The sequence below is a fragment of the Octopus bimaculoides genome, chromosome 4 (genome assembly GCF_046866305.1).
Source record: "Octopus bimaculoides isolate indiv1 chromosome 4, ASM4686630v1, whole genome shotgun sequence".
NCBI lineage: Eukaryota > Metazoa > Mollusca > Cephalopoda > Octopoda > Octopodidae > Octopus > Octopus bimaculoides.
Genome location: NC_142931.1, coordinates 118239618 through 118257073, shown reverse-complemented (window position 1 = coordinate 118257073; position 17456 = coordinate 118239618). Strand labels below are relative to the sequence as shown.

The following is a 17456-nucleotide window of genomic DNA, read 5'->3' as shown; positions in this document are numbered from 1 at the left end:
GCGCCCGGTCTGGGAATCAAAACCACGATCCCATGACCGCGAGTCCACTGCCCTAACCACTGGGCCATTGCGCCTCCACAACAAAGGACTTTAAGCTGCAACAAAAAGCAGTTCAAATCTCCACAAAGCACACTACCACAATAAAATGTAGGACACATTAATGTAATCCTATAAGATAGTGTCTGTGGGACAGAACAAACCAAACACCCAACAGTCAAGAAATTCTGAAAACGAAATGATGCTGCATCAACCACACACTTAAGAAACCATCAAGCAGGATTGCAAGACAAGTGTTCGGCTTGCAACCTGAAGGAAAGAGGGAAGTTGGACAACCTAAGACCTGGAAATGATGTATACAGGATGAAACGCAAGTAATAGGTCTTTCTTGGTCTGAAATCAAGGAGGAAGCCTAAGATCATGTTCACTGGCATGAAACAGTCACAGCCCTATGCTTCCTATGGAGTAATATGGACAAACTAATTAGATAGTGTACTTAAAAATAAATGAATAAATGAAGACAGCTTGATCATGTTTGGCCTGCTTTTCATCTATGAACACCTAAGTTTGCTTGTTTGACAAACTAATTCCAAAACAATTGCTTCAGCAATATGTAAGTGTAATAAATTTTGTGAGAAACCTTGTTATCAATATGCAAGCATAAAAAAGAAAAACAAATTGAAGTACAACAATGGAAAAGCAAAAAATAAATAAGGTAAAGAGAGAGATAAAGGAAAGTTGTATAGAAAAATAGAATGCACTTTATTCACAATGTGGAATATGTTACAGTGTTGGTCCATAGTAGTTGGTTTGTAGCTTACATGCTTGAATTTCACATATTGACCATCTTAATATATGATTGTTAAAAATTCAACATGAAAATCATAGTAAATTTACAAAAAAGAAAAAAGAAAAAAAAGTTGCATTTACTTTGCCATTCTATGGAACCAACAGAATTCAAGAAAAAAAAAAATCAATTTTTCCCTTTTTCTTTTCACATTTTTTTTCATTTTTTTTCTTTCTATAATTTGAATGATTTTTTTTTTTTTTAATGTCAGAAAATTAGAATAATAATATTGAATTAATGATAAATATATTAAAATCAATAATTGTTTTAATTGTTTCTAACAGTCGAAGAGCCAGAAACGTTTTGTGTTTTTTTACATGGCAGCAGTTGGTCAGTTAAACCAACCCTAGTACTTTAATGGTACTTTTATTTCAACAGCTCCAAAGAGATGAAAGGCAAAGTTGACCTTGGCAGGACTTGAATTCAGAACTTAGAGTAACACAACTAAATACCACAAGGGATTATGTCTGATGCTCTAATGAATGCTGCCAATCCTCTGCCCTAATATTAAAAAAAATTATAATTATAATATCTATAATATATTTATTGAAAGTAAAACATTTCTTGACTTAGTAGGACCCAAAAAAATAAATAACATAAAGATTGAATTTATGAAACATTCATGCCTTTCCTTAGGGGTATATTAGCTGGATAAGGAAAGTAAATTCAATCAGCTTCAGTGGGGGGGAGCAGCACAAACCAAACTTGTAAATTCAGCTTGCTAGAAGCTTACCTTTTATTCTGTGAAGCACACCATTGAAAATTAAGTAAAAAGAAATAAACTATACATCAGTAATAATAATAATAATAATGATGATGATAATAATAATAATTGTTTATAATGTCGGCACAAGGCCACAAACTTTGGTGGGGTGAGTGTAGTTGATTATATCAAGTTCAGTATATTCGACAGGTATATTATTTCATTAGAAATGAAAAGGCAATGTCAAACACACTGGAACATAAAGAGATCTAATTAAACACCACAAGGCATTATGTCCGGCATTGTTTCTGTCATTAACTACCACCACCACCACCACTACAATAATAATCCTTTCTACTATAGGCACAAGGCCTGAAATATTTTGGGAAGGGGGCTAGTCGATTACATCGAGTCCAGTGTGTAACTGATATTTAATTTATCAACCCCAAAAGGATGAAAGGCCAAGTTGACCTTGGCAGAATTTGAACTCAGAACGTAATGACAGATGGAATGCCACTAAGCATTTCACCCAGCATGCTAACGATTCTGCCAGCTCGCCGCCTTTAAAAAAGTCTTATGGTCAGGAAAATTTGAGGGATGCCCGTGAGACTTGTACGTATACAATAATAATAATAATAATAATGGGTCTCAAATTTGGCACAAGGCCAGCAAATTTGTAGGGGAAGGGCCAAGTCGATTACAACAACCCCAGTGTACAACTGGTACTTGTCTTAGCAACCCTGGAAGGATGAAAGGCAAAGTTGACCTTGGTGGAACTTGAACTCAGAATGTATAGACAGACAAAATGCTTCACAGCATTTCATCCGGTGCAATAATGATTCTGCTAGCTCACCACTTTAATGATGATGATAATGATGATGATGATGATGATAACAATAATAAAACAGTTTCTTATGTTGAAACAGGGTTTGAAATTTGAGGTGAGGAAAGAGTTGATTACATTGATTCCAGAACTTGTCTGGTACTTTATTTTATCGACCCCAAGCAACGTAAATTTTACATCACCAAGACTTGAATTAGGAACACAAAGATCTAGAACACTGCAAGGCATTTGTTGGTGCTCATACGTTTCTGGCAATCTATCACTGCGATAATGAGAATAAATATTTCCAGCATTGGCACAAGGCCTGAAATTTTGGGAGAGTGGGATACTTTGATACTGTCAACCCCAATACTTGACTGGTGCCTTATTTTTATCAAGCCAAGAGGGATGAAAGAGAGACCTGAATGAGATTTGAACTACTAATGCCCATGGTGCAAAGAGCCAGAAGGTATGCCACCAGGTATTCTGTCCGATTCTTTAACAATTCTGCCAAATCTGTAGTCCCAATAATAATAATAATGGATTCAAATTTTGGCTCAAGGCCATCAAGTTTGGGGGCGGGTAAGTCGATTATCTCGACCCCAGTGCTCAACTGGTACTTATTTCATCAACCCCCAAGAGGATGAAAGGCAAAGTCGACCTCGGCAGTATTTGAACACAGAACCTAAAGGCAGACGAAATGCCACTAAGCATTTTATCTGGTGTGCTAACGATTCTGCCAGCTCACTGCCTTAATAATAATAATAATAAAAATAACAATAATAATAATAATAATAAGTCTTTCAGATTTTGAGGAGAGAGTCAAATTGATTACATCAATCCCTAGTGCTTGGCTCATGCTTCATTTTATCAATATAAAAAGAATGAACTGCAAAGTTGACCTTGGCAAGATTTGAACTCGGAACATAAAGAGCCAGAAGAAATGCAACTGATCATTTTGTCCAACATGTTAATGATTCAGCCAGCTCACCACCATAAGAAAAATAATAATAATAATAATAAATATTAATAATTGCATGCATACTGTATAAAGTACAGTGTCTGAAGTCCTTGCTGTGACTTGACAGAGTGTACAAACCCCTGGTAGACACAATATCTTCAATCCACATCACAGTATTGGATACTGTGATGTCTTCACTAATAACAGTAATTATAATTCTAGTTTTGGTACAAAGCCAGCAATTTTGAGGGTGGAAATTTTGACAAGGACCTTAAAAGATGAAATGCAAATTTAACCTCAGCAGGATTTGAATGTAAATAGCAGAAGGAAATACCACAAAGCATTATTTTTTTTTCTAATGATGTTGCAAAGCCACTCCGTTATTTTTCTGGTAGGGAGGGGCCAGCCAATTATATAGGACTCATAGTATCTACCTTGAATTACTTTATTTTATTGATGGCTCTGATAGGATGATCCGTGCGATGAATTTGAACTCAGAAATAAAAGCATGAAACTAATTTACTGCAAGACATTTTTTTTCCAGATCTCTACCACATCCACTGCAATATTATTACTATTATTATTAATAATAATAATAACCCTTTCTACTCTAGGCACAAGGCCTGAAATGTATGGGAAGGGGGCAAGTTGATTACATCGACCCCACCGTGCTCAACTGATACTTATTTTATTGCCCTGGAAGGATGAAAGGAAGGTGGAATTTGAACTCAGAATGACGTTAGCTGTTTTGCTCGGCATGCTTACAATTCTGTCAGCTTGCCAATAATAACAATAATAATAATAATAATAGATATAGAGAGAAGAGTTCTTCACTTGTATACAATTGACACAAACCATCACTAAGGTAAACATAACTGACGTAATCCATCACCAAGGCAAACTTAATGACGAAATGCGCGACTCGAAAGCAACAGTTATTTATTTGTAATTGAACTATATTTCGGCATCTTGTGTACCTTCCACAGGTTCAAAATAAACATGTCAGTCTAATTCATTTTTCTAGTTTATGTAGGACTGAAGTAGCTCAACAGAAGTTTTATAGATATAGAGAGGAGTTCTTTAATAATAATAATAATAATAATAATAATAATAATAATAATAATAATAGTGGTTTCAAATTTTGGCACAAGGCCAGCAATTTCAGAGGAGTGGGGTAAGTCGATGACATCAACTCCAGTGCTCGACTGGTGCTTATTTTATCAACCCTGAAAGGATAAAAAAAGGCAAAGTTGATCCCAGCAGTATTTTGAACTTAAGAATGTAAAGACAAATAATAATAATAATTCCTAACATAGGCACAAAACCAGAAATTAAGGGTGAAAAGAGCTGATTATATCAGTACTTGATTGGTGTTATTGTTGACCCTGGAAGGACGAAAGGCAAAAATAGACCTCCAAAGGATTTGAGCTCAGAATGCAAAGAGCCACAACTAAATATTGCAAAGCATTTCGTTGAGTGCTCTATCAATTCTGCCAATCCACTGCCTTTAACCATCCATTATAACAATAATAATAATAATAATAATATTTTCTAATAATTATAATATTCATCTCCAAGAAAATTCCATTTTATCAACAACTATGTACGCAGTTGTCGATGTCATTAGCTGTGAGAAACTGAGAGAAATTGTTATTAGGACAATTAAGTACTTGCTAGTAAGGGTGGTGATGGTGATGGTGGTGGCGGCGGTGGTGGTGGTGGGAGCAGTAGACATGATGAAGTGGAAGAAGGGTGCTGAAGATATTATACAGTATTGTCGCTAGTAATTGTGGTAGTAGCGGTGGTGGCAGTAGTTGTGGTAAATTAGAAGGCAGAGGTGGGGAGAATTGGAGGTGAGTTGTTGTTGTTGTTTAATCCTACTGAGTAGACTTTTGATTAAAGGCATTCCAGCTATGGCCATCCTGCCCATTTTGCCCCCCCCCCCCACATCCCACCCCAAGATTTAGGACTATTTGCACAATGTGTTATTTTTTTTTTTTACAAGATTGCTGGGTGTAATTAAAGATAAATTTAGCTGCTATTTCTAGCAGGTAATCAACAACATAAAGATGTCTTTATTTGTTGTTGTTGATAGTGATGACAATGGTTAAGTTGAGGAGTGGGAGAATGATTGTTGAGAACATTTTTAGTATTGGATGTTGTCAGTGGTTGTTATTTAACCACAGATCTGCCTTGGTTGAAAAGACCTGTGGTCAAAGGCGTTCTAGCATGAGTGTCCTTTCATATATCAGGATCAAAGGGAGTGATGCTTACTATTTCTAGCTCATCAAGTACCCACATAGAAGCACCCTCATTTGCTCAATACAGGGACCCCCGTAACCTTCTTGATAGCCCTTGTCATGATGGAAGGGATGTGTTGAGTTGAAGATGAGGGACAATATTAAACGTCTTGTTGTAAATGTCGCTTCCAAATTATTTATTCTTAAACTAATTTAAGAAAAAAAAAAATAAAAGCCCTCTGGAAAAAAAACAAAATATGAATAAAAAATATGTATTTAAAATGTCATTTGGATTCTAATTAGTCTCATTAAGGATTATCTTCTTGCTACTTTATCTATTTTATTACTTTCTAACGTTTAAAATAAGAGTTCAATGGTAATACAGACATGAGATTTATGTAAATATATGTTGCCGTTTCAGTTAATTAAAATTTCTTTAATTAAGCTCATTAAAAAAAAAAAAAAAATATTGTGTCGCCCTTCTTTTATGAAGTAAAATGGTGAGGGAGGTTAAGGGGAACTTGACTGCTATTTCTAGCATGGTGGACAACCTCATAGATTGCCTTCATTGGCTTGTAGAAGCTTTTGCAGTTACTGATTGTACATATATATATATATATATATATATATATATATATATATATATATATATATATATATGTATGTATGCATATATATATATATATATATATATAGACACATACACACATAAATATATGTGTGTGTGTGTGTGTTTGATGCATTATAATTGTTTTCATTTCTGAAAACCAGATTTTAAAAAAAAATTAAAATCAAAATATAAAAAAAAAAAAACATTTAAACCAATTTCCCCAAGAATTTACATAAAAGATTGCATTATTTGAAAAATTTGTTTGTGTCCTTCTGACAGAAGTAAAAAAAAACAAAACAAAGCACAGTTGCTATTGTACATTGTACGTGTGTGTGTGTGTGTGTGTGTGTGATCTGTTCTTTTCTTTTGAAAACCAGATTTAATTTAGAAAACCAAAAAAAAAAAATTTTTTTTTTTTAAATTCAAGAATTTCTTTTAGCAAATTACACCAAGATTACGAAATATGAGAAATGTCCCCGTGTCCTTCCACTTGAAGTAATAGCATTTCGCTTCTCTTTAATTTGGCACGCTGATGGGCAATCTGTGACTTGAATGCACGTACAAGATGGATAAGGAAGAACTGGAATGAAGAAAAAAATAAATAAATAAAAGATGAGAAACTGAATGAAAATAAGTCATTTTTTTTTTTTAATAATAACCATCAGGATGGAAGCAGAAAAGAATAAAAATGAAAATAAAAAAAACATCCAAAAAACAGCGTTACTTGGTAGTGCAAGAAGTCTCTACAAAGTCATTGAGACTTGAAAAGAACATACAAACTTAGTTCACGATAAGTGAACAACTGGTACATGAATGACATCTCCTGCAGCAAGCTGAGCATGTTAGATCACCATCATCGTTTAATGTCCGCTTTCCATGCTAGCATGGGTTGGACGATTTGACGGAGGAGTGGTAAACCAGATAGCTACACCAGGCTCCAATCTGATCTGGCAGAGTTTCTACAGCTGGATGCCCTTCCTAACGCCAACCACTCCGAGAGTGTAGTGGGTGCTTTTACGTGCCACTGGCACCAAGGCCCGTCAGGAGGTACTGGCAACGGCCACACTCGAAATGGTGTATTTTACGTGCCACCTGCACAGGAGCCAGTCCAGCGGTACTGGCAACGAACTCGCTCGAATGTCTTTTCACGTGCCACTGGCACAAGTGCCAGGAAGGCAACGTTGGTATATAAAGCAATAATCCTTTCTACTATAGGCACAAGGCCTGAATTTTTGAGCGAAGAGGGATAGTCAATCACACTGAAACCAGTGATCAAGACCTACTTATTTCATTGACTCCAGAGAGATGAAAGGCAAAGTTGATCTAGGCAGAATTTGAACTCGGAACATAGAACTGGTTGAAAACCTACTGAACATTATTTTGTCTGGCATGCTAACAATTCTGCCACCCCACCACTGAAATGATGGACTCTCCCATCAAAGATAAGATCTGAACGTTCAGCTTTTTGCCAAACGACCTGCACAAACAATTTGTTTATAGTGATCAAACATTTGTGCTGCACATTTGCTCACTGCCTCGATCAAACCAATATTGTCTGAACAGGTGTGTGGTGTACCATGCATCAGGTGTCAACATGATCACAGAGCAATGTGAGATGAAGTGCATTACTCAAGAACACAACGCACCACCCAGTCTTAGAACTGAAATCATGATCACAAAACCCTAACCAGCAGGCCGTGCACCCTCACTAATCATCGTCATCGTCGTTTAGCATCCACTTTCCATGCTAGTATGGGTTGGACGATTTGATTGAGGACTGGTGAAACCAGATGGCTACACCAGGCTCCAGTCTGATTTGGCAGAGTTTCTACAGCTGGATGCCCTTCTTAACACCAACCACTCAGAGAGTGTAGTGGGTGCTTTTACGTGCCACCGGCACGAAGGCCAGTCAGGAGGTACTGGCAACGGCCATGCTCGAAATGGTGTATTTTATGTGCCACCCGCAGAAGAGCCAGTCCAGGGGCACTGGCAACGATATCGCTCGAAAGTCCTTACACATGCCGCGGGCACAATAGTAGTAGTAATAATAATAGTAATAGATAATTATGTATGTATGTCAATTAACATGTAACAATGGATAGTTGTTACCTGTGGGACAAGAATTCCAAGTATGATGCCACCTAGTTTTAGCATGTTATTTGTTATCCACATTCTGATTGCATACTGGCATCCTCTGGTGTTGATAGCAGAACCAAATTTACTAAACATCTGGAAAAACAGAAACAAAAAAAAAAAAAAAAAAAATTATTATTAGTTAAGAACTATATATATTACAACTATAATCTCACGGGTTTATTTGTGAATTATCCAGTACCTTTTTGACGCAAACCATCCACTATATAGAGTGCACACATATATGGTGTTTATGGCTAAGATGAAAGCGCATATAGACACATTATCTGTTTATCTATATAAACACACACACACAAATACATACATATATATATATATATATATATATCTCACACACATATGTGTATTTACAAAATGTTGTTGCATTCCAAAATGTTGCATTATTATTTAGTGTTAAATTTGATGGTGATGGTGATTATTGTCAGTGGGCCGTTTAGCTTAATGGTAGAGTACTTAGCCGGTACCTGAGGGATATGGGTTCGAGTCCTGCAGCCATCTGCTGACAACTTTTCCCGTCTTATAAGAGTAACTACCCAATCTTTCTTTGCTGTTTTCACAGCTATACTGCATTCAAAATTTACTTTCTTTCTTTTACTGGTTTCATTCATATGACTGTGTCCGTGCTGGAGCACTGTCTATTATTGTTTATTATTATTCTTATTTTATATTAAGTCCGTTGTCTGGAAATCTTTCATCATGCATCCATGACCTCTTCAACAACTTTTCATCCCACGTGTATCCTCCTGTTGTGTTTAGTCCATTCTGTCTTCCTATGATGTGTATCCTTATCTGCACAAGTGTTTGCATCCATGCGTGTGTGTGTTGCAAGTTTTAGTCAGTTTTATTATTCCTATTTAAAACATCAGTGTTCTTAACTATGGTCTATGGCAGGGGTTTTCAAACTTTTTGACTTGCGGACCCCTCTATATTTCAGGCTTTACCTTAGGGATCCCCTTATAAACGCTTATGAAATTTATACATAAATATTTGCTTAAAATAACATATATTTTTACATTTATTTATTCAACAGTATTTAACAGTATTTAACAAATGGGTTTATTGTCAATTAAAAGATTTCAATTAAAAAACATATATAAAATCAAATTGCCCATAAAAAGTATTTGCTGTCCACAGACCCCCCTGTCTTGTCCTTGCGGACCCCCAGTGGTCCGCGGACCACAGTTTGAAAACCCCTGGTCTATGGTATATCATGGCACCCTAATCAGAAACTACAGCTATAGAGAGACAAAGAAAATAGGCACAATGAGGATTTTTAAATGAAAGTATTTCATTTGTGTATCCAGCTGAAACAATCATCTTAAATTGCTTTTGCTTTTTAAAGAACAAAATTTGAAACTTTATCATGCTATAACTAAGAAAAAACAGCTCAAGTATAAAAAAATGTCTAAAAACAGAACACAATTCTAAAAATTAAAAAAAGACAAAATTTAAAAGTACCAAACAACACACATTCTAAAAACAATTCAAGAAGTTTTTTCAGAAGAGAAATGTAATTAAAAACTATTAAAAAAACAAAGTAATTAAAATCAAAAAGGAAAATAAGCAATTTTTAAGAATTTAAACAACAACAACCAAAACAGTTTTCAAAAATTAATAAAAAAAAAATACAATTTTAAAGAACTCACATTGTCATCTAACATTTTGTTGCCACATTTTAAATTTATGAGACCATTTTCCTGAAAATATACCGAAAAACATTAAGACATCAGTTTTAAATAAATAAATAAAAATAAAAAATGCATGTAATTAAAAACTATATCTTAGTATAAATTAAAATTATTTGTTTCTGTGAAAATTGTTAGATTTTCATTTTTATTTATCTATTTATTTTTGTGGTTGCAATGAAATTTGAAATCATGACCATAAATTACGTTTGTCATAAAATTAACTCTTAAACTTCTGTAATGCTTTCTCAACTGGAACAATAGAATGATTGCAAGACAATATCTTAATCCTGTGAGAAACTAGATTTTTTTTAAATGCAATCGGTCCAGTATTAACCATTTTTGCTACTATATTTCTGTTAAAATACACAGCCTTTGTGTCGATTAATTTTGAAAATAATGAAGAATTTATTGAAATACATTTGTCATTATTAATAATTCATTTGTCATTATTAGATCACTTTAATGCAGGGAAGTTGTGTAATAGACACAGGGATAGCAATCAAAAGAGTTAACTATAACTATCACATGGATTTGGATGAAATTTGCTGATAATGGTCATTGGTGTATATTCTCAATGAACTATTACTAGTTGTTGATTTTTACCCATTGTCATATAACTATCACCTCCTTATATAGGGAGAGTAATATTTAGATGATTACAAAATAAGTGAATGTTGAGCATTGATCTTCACATTAACCCTTTCGTTACTGTATTTATTTTGAGATGCTCTGTGTTTCTATTAATTATTTCAAATATAACAAAGAATTTAGTAAAATAACTTAGTTATCATTAAGCTAGTGTTAGGAACACAAATTGTGACTAAGGTTTGGTGGAAGATTTTTATTCAAAACTTATGTAAACAAGACATTTGTACTACAGAGCCAGAGCCGGTTTCAGCTGGGTTGGTAACGAAAGGGTTAAATCATCAATAGATAAATAATAAATAATATCACCAAATTCTAACACACTGCTCAATGTATTAACAATAGTTAGGTTAAAAAACTGAAAGAAGGAAAAAGTTTACGGAATTTTTTACTTGATAAAACACAAAAACTAAACATGCATGCTGCAATCAGGAAGTCCTTTGCCAGAAAGTTCATTTTCAAACGAGGCTAAAATTGGTTCCTCACACAGAAGAATGCTTACTTCCAGTTTTGGACCCTCAAAATAACAACACCATTTGAAATACTTTCATGCAGTTGAAGATTTGACAACAGTTGCAGATATCTGCAATATAGGACTTTAGGAGTTAAATGCCCTTGAAAAAGGAATAAACGTCACCACTTTGCCTATTTCCTTTTCACTATAAATCAGAGGTTGCACTACAACATTTTTAAAAATTATAAAAAATAAAAAGTTGGCAAGACCTGGTGTTGGTCTCTTAGAACTGATGCTATTTTCTTGAATTCCAACGGAAACTCTTTAAAGGGAGCTAATCAAGAAACGCCAAATTAAGGAACCTTAAGGTAGTCAATAAGATCTGTAGAAATAACAGCCAAATATCTTTCAAATTACACTATGTTGTCATTAAAAAAGGAAGGATACATTAGATTATATAGTCCTGGAAACACGATATCAAGATAATAAACACAGCCAGAAAATAATTGATAACAGATTTATGGCTTTGTGTGATGGATTGTGTAATGAAGCTCTTTGCTAGGCAGGCTTACACCAACATGTCATAGAGCTGTTTGATCAGGACCAACCTATGGTAACACAACAACAACAACAACAATAGGCTAAATTAAAAACAACAAACGATGTGTGTGTGTGCACATGTATGCATAAACATACATATAGGAATGAACAACAAAAGTACGCCAAAGGTAAGAACAGAAACACAAGGAAGTAAATAATCTCCACGAATGGAAAAAAGTCAAATTTTTACATACCTTCTTCTTGCAACAGGAAAAAGGTACAGAACATTTCTCTGGGCTGGTATTATTGGCACTACAGGTGAAGTACATGTTACTGTTCCAATCTTTGTAACCAGTGTTTGGATCATCGTTCATGCCACAGCATTCCAGCTGTTGAAAGAGAGTGTTAATTAAAAATGTACTGTAGGTAGTATAAATACTTGCAATAGCAAGCATAAAGCATGCGATTGGACAATATATTGGCTTTAAATTTTGGCACTAGGCCAGCAAGTTCAAGGGAGAGGGCAAGGTGATTATCAACCCCAGTGTTCAACTGGTATTTTTTTTATTGAGCCTAAAAGGATGAAAGACAAATTCAACCTCAACAGAATGTGAACTCAGAATATAAAGACAGACTAAAAACTGCATTTGGCCCAGTGTGTTAACAATTCTACCAGGTTACGGCTTTGATTGGACAATATATTGAAAGCAAATAAGAGATATCCCTATTTTACAACACCAAAAACCAAGTTATAGCTCTCCCTCAATGGAACACAAATTATCATTATTGAAAATAGTTTATTATAAAGCAATGTTTGTAACAACTGTTACACCTATACTCAAACAGGTTTACACAGATAATAACTATTGTATGATGTGGTATCAAAAAGTTCATGGACAAGTTCTGTAGTGCACCAACAGATGGCAGCACATGGTTGTATGAGCAGTGAGAGCTGGCAGTGACCTTCATGAGGAAGTATGCTGAGTCACATTGCTGTTTACTTTGCAAGTTGTGAAATTTATGTTTTAGTGATCATGTGTATGTTGTAGTCTGTGGTTTTGTCACGAACAGAAAGTTGGAACAAAGAACCAATCTGAAATTTTGCATTATTAAACTTGGGAAGTCTGCTACAGTAACACTGAGCATGCTTTGGCAAACTTACAGAGACGGGGCAATGGGTCGTATGCAATGTTTCAAGTGACACTGGTGCTTCAAAAGCAGAAGAACATCCCTGAAAGACGATGAACAATCTCGAAGATCTGCCACAAGCTTAACCCCAGAAATAAGGTATTGTGCATCGAGAGTTTCTCTCCCAGAGCCAGACCATCAATTGAGAGTTCTACTGCAATGTTTTGAAGCATTTGAGAGAAGACATTCGGCAAAAGCGACTGGATCTATGGAGCACAAAGAATTGGATTCTTCATGATGACAATGCATCCTGTCACTGAGGTCTTCTCACTTCTGAGTTTCTTGCCAAAAACAACACAGTATCTCTGCACACCCATCCTATTCGCCAGCTTTAGCACCTGTGGACTTCCATCTCTTCTTGCTTACAAGGACTTACTTACAGAAAATGACTTCCAAGCTGGATTTCAAAAGTGGTAGGAACACTGGGACTGGTGCATTGCTGTGCAAGGTGACTATTTCAAAGGAGATGATGTAAAAATTTAAGGTAAATAAGCTATTTTTTATTAAACATAACTGGTCCAGGAACTTTGGCAAGCAAGTGAGTGAATAATAGAAAAATGATAGAGGGGGGGGGGGGGTGAAAAAGAGAATGAAAGAGACAGATAAGAAGAGAGAGAGAGAGAGAGAGAGAATAAGAGGAGGATAGTAAAAGAAAGAAATAGAGAGAAGAAAGAGAATGAGATGGAAAGGGAGAGAGGGAGTGAGAGAGAAAATGAGACTTACCTTCTGTTGGAAATTATCAATGAAGTTTTGTTGATCAAGGTCTTCTCTGTATGATTTAACGACACCTTTGAAGAATTTCTCCATATTGATTTCAGTCATTAAACCAGGTTTGGAATAAATGACAAAAAAGAACAGGGAGAGGACAATTTCACATATTAGGACGACAACCATACTAATTTCATACTGTTGGAAGAAGGAAAGACACAAAACAAGATTTTAGTGAAAGACAAAACAAGATTGAATTGGAATATAATAATAATTTGTTTCACAGCAATAAATAGCTATAAATTTGTAGTGGATGGGTATATCAATGGAATAACATTCCCCTGTATATTACTGGTATGAATATTATGAACAGCAGAAGAGAACTGGTAAAGCATCAAACAAAGTAATTTCTTTTTATGTGTGGTTAAGAAACTTGCTCCTCATCAACATGGTCCTGGGTTCAGTCCCACTGCACAGTACTTTGGGTAAGTGTCTTTTACTATAACCCTGAGCCAACCAAAGCCTTGAGTGTATTTGGTAGGCAAAAAAACTGTGCAGAAGCTCAGTGTATGTATGCATATTTATGTGGCATGTAAAAAGAATCCACCCTGCAAACTTTGGGCCTCACAGAGGCAGTGACAAATGGCTGAGACCATTGGCAATATACTGTGCTTGGGAAGACCTGTCAAGCCAAGTGAGGTCGTAGATGAGGCTGATGCCAATGTTTTGTAACTGGCACATAAAAAAGCACCCACTACACTCTTGGAGTGGTTGGCATTAGGAAGGGCATCCAACTGTAGAAACCACACCAAATCAGATTGAAACCTGATGCAGCTCCTTAGCTTATTAGATTTCAGTCAAAACATCCAACCCATGCCAGCATGGAAAACGGACGTTAAATGATGATGATGTGTGTTATGTATATGTAAGTAAAGGTGCATGGCTTAGTGGTTCGGGTAGTCAGCTCTCAGCCATAAGTTCAATTTCTGAGCAAAACACTTTATTTCACATTGCTCCAGTCCACTTCAGCTGGCAAAAATGAGTTGTACTTGTATTTGAAAGGATCAACCTTGTCACATTCTGTGTTGTCACCCTGAGAACTACGTTAAGGGTACACATGTCTGTGGAGTGCTCAGTCACTTGCACATTAATTTCACAAGCAGGCTGTTCGGTTGATCAGCTCAACTGGAACCCTTGTCGTTGTAACCGATGATGTACCAGTTATGTATTTGTGTATATGTGTGTGTGTACCCCTGGCTTGACATCATGTGATGATTGTAAACATGCAGCACCATCACACATACAACATTGTTTGTTTCCAATCTACCATGTAAATAAACATGTCTCATCATGGGAAAATATTACCTTCATTAGAAACAAATGAGGGTTGGTTTGCAGGAAGGGCATCTAGCTGCAGAAACTCTGCATCAACAAATTACACCTGACCCATGGAATAATGGAGAAGCAGACGTTAAATGATGATGGCATTAATCCCTTTCCATTCTGAAACCAAATTCCAAGAGGTGCAACTCTGTTGCTTTCAGTCCTTCCAAGGACCGATGAATTATTAACGTTAGCATTTGAACTTAAATACTGTGCTTGATAAAACTGTCAATACAGTTAGATTTCAAAAGAAAAAAAAAAAAAAAAAAGACTGTCTTTCACTGCATTTCTCATGGAGGGTTTTGACAAAGGGATTGTCTGAATAACTTGTACTGAACAAAATATCACACTAGGGGATTTTTATTTGAAGGCACTATTTCTTTAAGCTATCTTTGCTGACACCAAGAACTTGTTCTCACACACATCTCCAAATGGTGTGTGTGAGAGGGAGAGAGAGAGAGAGACAGACAGACAGAGAGGGAGAAGCTTACGGGAAATTTTCACTAACAAAGTACAGGTCAATCCGTGGCTATAGACATTTCCAAGTTTCTGTACAACTAAATCAAACCTGGAACCACTTTACAAAGCAGACCTCTTAACTGTATGACTATCAACACTTCTCTAAGTCACACACACCACACATTAAAGCAGCCACCAAATTTAATCGCTTACAGGGAAAGAAATGTTTTACGAAAAAGCAACCTATAATTTAAGGGACATAACTCTGCAAAACCATAGAAATTTGACGCACTTCAGGTATGTTATATCGTCAACTTCACGGAATTGTTTCAGTAAACGCTAATAAATTCAACGTAATATGCTATTAGACATTCTGGATAACATTCCAAACAGAAAGGAGAAGCAGGTGCACTGATAGAACTTGTTGAAAAATTGCTTCTCATTAATATTCCTTTTTCTTTTTTTTGTCTCCTTGTTTACGTTATGGTGAAAAGCAAACACTATTTCCTTGTTTGCGTTTTTGTGAAAAGCAAACACGTATTTTCCCTTCTAAGCACAATCTTGGTTATGTGGTTAAGAAGGTTGCTTCGCAACCACGAGGTTCCGGGTTCAGTCCCACTGCGAAACGCCTTTCACCATGGCTCCAGATTAACCAATATTTTGTGAGTGAATTTGATAGACGGAAACTTTGTGGAAGCTTATCGTATGTCATTGTGTATATTGTCTTTGTGTTGGTCTACCACCACCTTGTCACCGGTGCTACTTTATTTACGCTCTGGTAACTTACAGGTTCGGCAGAAAAAGTCCAAACAAAAAACAAGTACTAGATTTACAATGAGTTCTGTGATCGATTTTTTCAACAAAAGCCTTCAAGCTAGTAGCCTGCATGATCACAGTTAAAAGTATATGGAACTGCCGTTAGCCTCTTTAAAAATAAAACCTTCAACAGTTTCACCAAAATTACCGAGACTAGAGTGAATTATAGCAGAGCAGCTTTTCGTGCTGAATATGTATTAGGCGTAGCAAGCCATTGTCTGATATATAACAGTTAGAAAACCAGGATCTAAATATCACTAGAAGCCTCTGACAGAAGGTCTGGTCTCTTGATAATAAATTGATATGAGAGATAGTTTCTTTTTAATTTTCGGCGTTGTTGGGGCTTTTACTAAATCCACTATCAGCTATGTACAGTGGAGCTATCAGAGAAATAGAGAGCAAAGAAAAACAAAAAGGAAACGAACCGGTGGAAAGAACACCAATAACAGATGAATGTTTAACCACCAGCCAGTACAGGTTTAAAACGGTACAGTGATGGACAGTCAGACACATTGAAGTAAATTATCTAGACTAGTAGGTGTTATTGACCGTATGTACTTGTAGCAAATTCATAAGAAGCGGAGAGAGAACGTAAGTTCGTTTGCCCGAACATGAAAAATTATTGATTTCTCATTGGTTAAAAATTAATGCCCATATACGAATCATGAACTTAGTTGAAGAAATCTTTCACGGGGTTACGGTTCTATGATTCGTGTATGAGTATTTATAAAAACCCTGATTTTCGGCTAAATCTCCAGTGATCGTTGGATGTTACTCAAGTCCACGACATTCACCCTTTTGAGTATAGGCTAATATATATGCCATGTTCAATACTCACATCCGACAATATTGAATTGTCGTGAAACCTTATTAGTTAGAATGAGAAACTAGTTAATAATAAATTTAAGTCGTAAATTCTCTACGATGAAATGCTTTGTTTCTAAATTTCTATAAATGTAAAAATATGTATATAATAAATTAATGTTGAAACTTAATTCCTTTTACTTCTCGTTTCTTTCAACTTGTTGAATTTATTTCTGTATATTAATGAAACTGTATTTTTTTATGTGTAACGGTCAAAAAAATATAATCTATATCTTCAACATACATGCACGTAATAGACGCTCATTCAGCGTCTTGTCATGTATACATCATAACATTTACGCAGCCTAATCTAAACTAAGAGTTATGCTTAGTGATAAATACTTATAAATAATTAAGTTATAAGTAACGAAATTAT

At 35.5% G+C, this 17456-nt stretch overlaps 1 protein-coding gene across 1 annotated transcript in view; it reads right to left on the bottom strand.

Annotated features, from left to right (window-relative positions):
• Positions 1 to 725: 725 nt before the first annotated feature.
• Positions 726 to 17456, bottom strand: part of LOC106882727 (tetraspanin-33) — an 89311-nt gene continuing 72580 nt past the window's right edge. The window contains exons 3-7 of the mRNA XM_014933499.3: positions 13574 to 13756; positions 11917 to 12051; positions 9982 to 10032; positions 8291 to 8410; positions 726 to 6761 (exon numbers count right to left, since the gene is read on the bottom strand). Of these exons, the coding sequence (XP_014788985.1) occupies positions 6636 to 6761; positions 8291 to 8410; positions 9982 to 10032; positions 11917 to 12051; positions 13574 to 13756 (615 nt within the window). The 3' untranslated portion in view covers positions 726 to 6635. The remainder of the gene's footprint in view (positions 6762 to 8290; positions 8411 to 9981; positions 10033 to 11916; positions 12052 to 13573; positions 13757 to 17456) is intronic.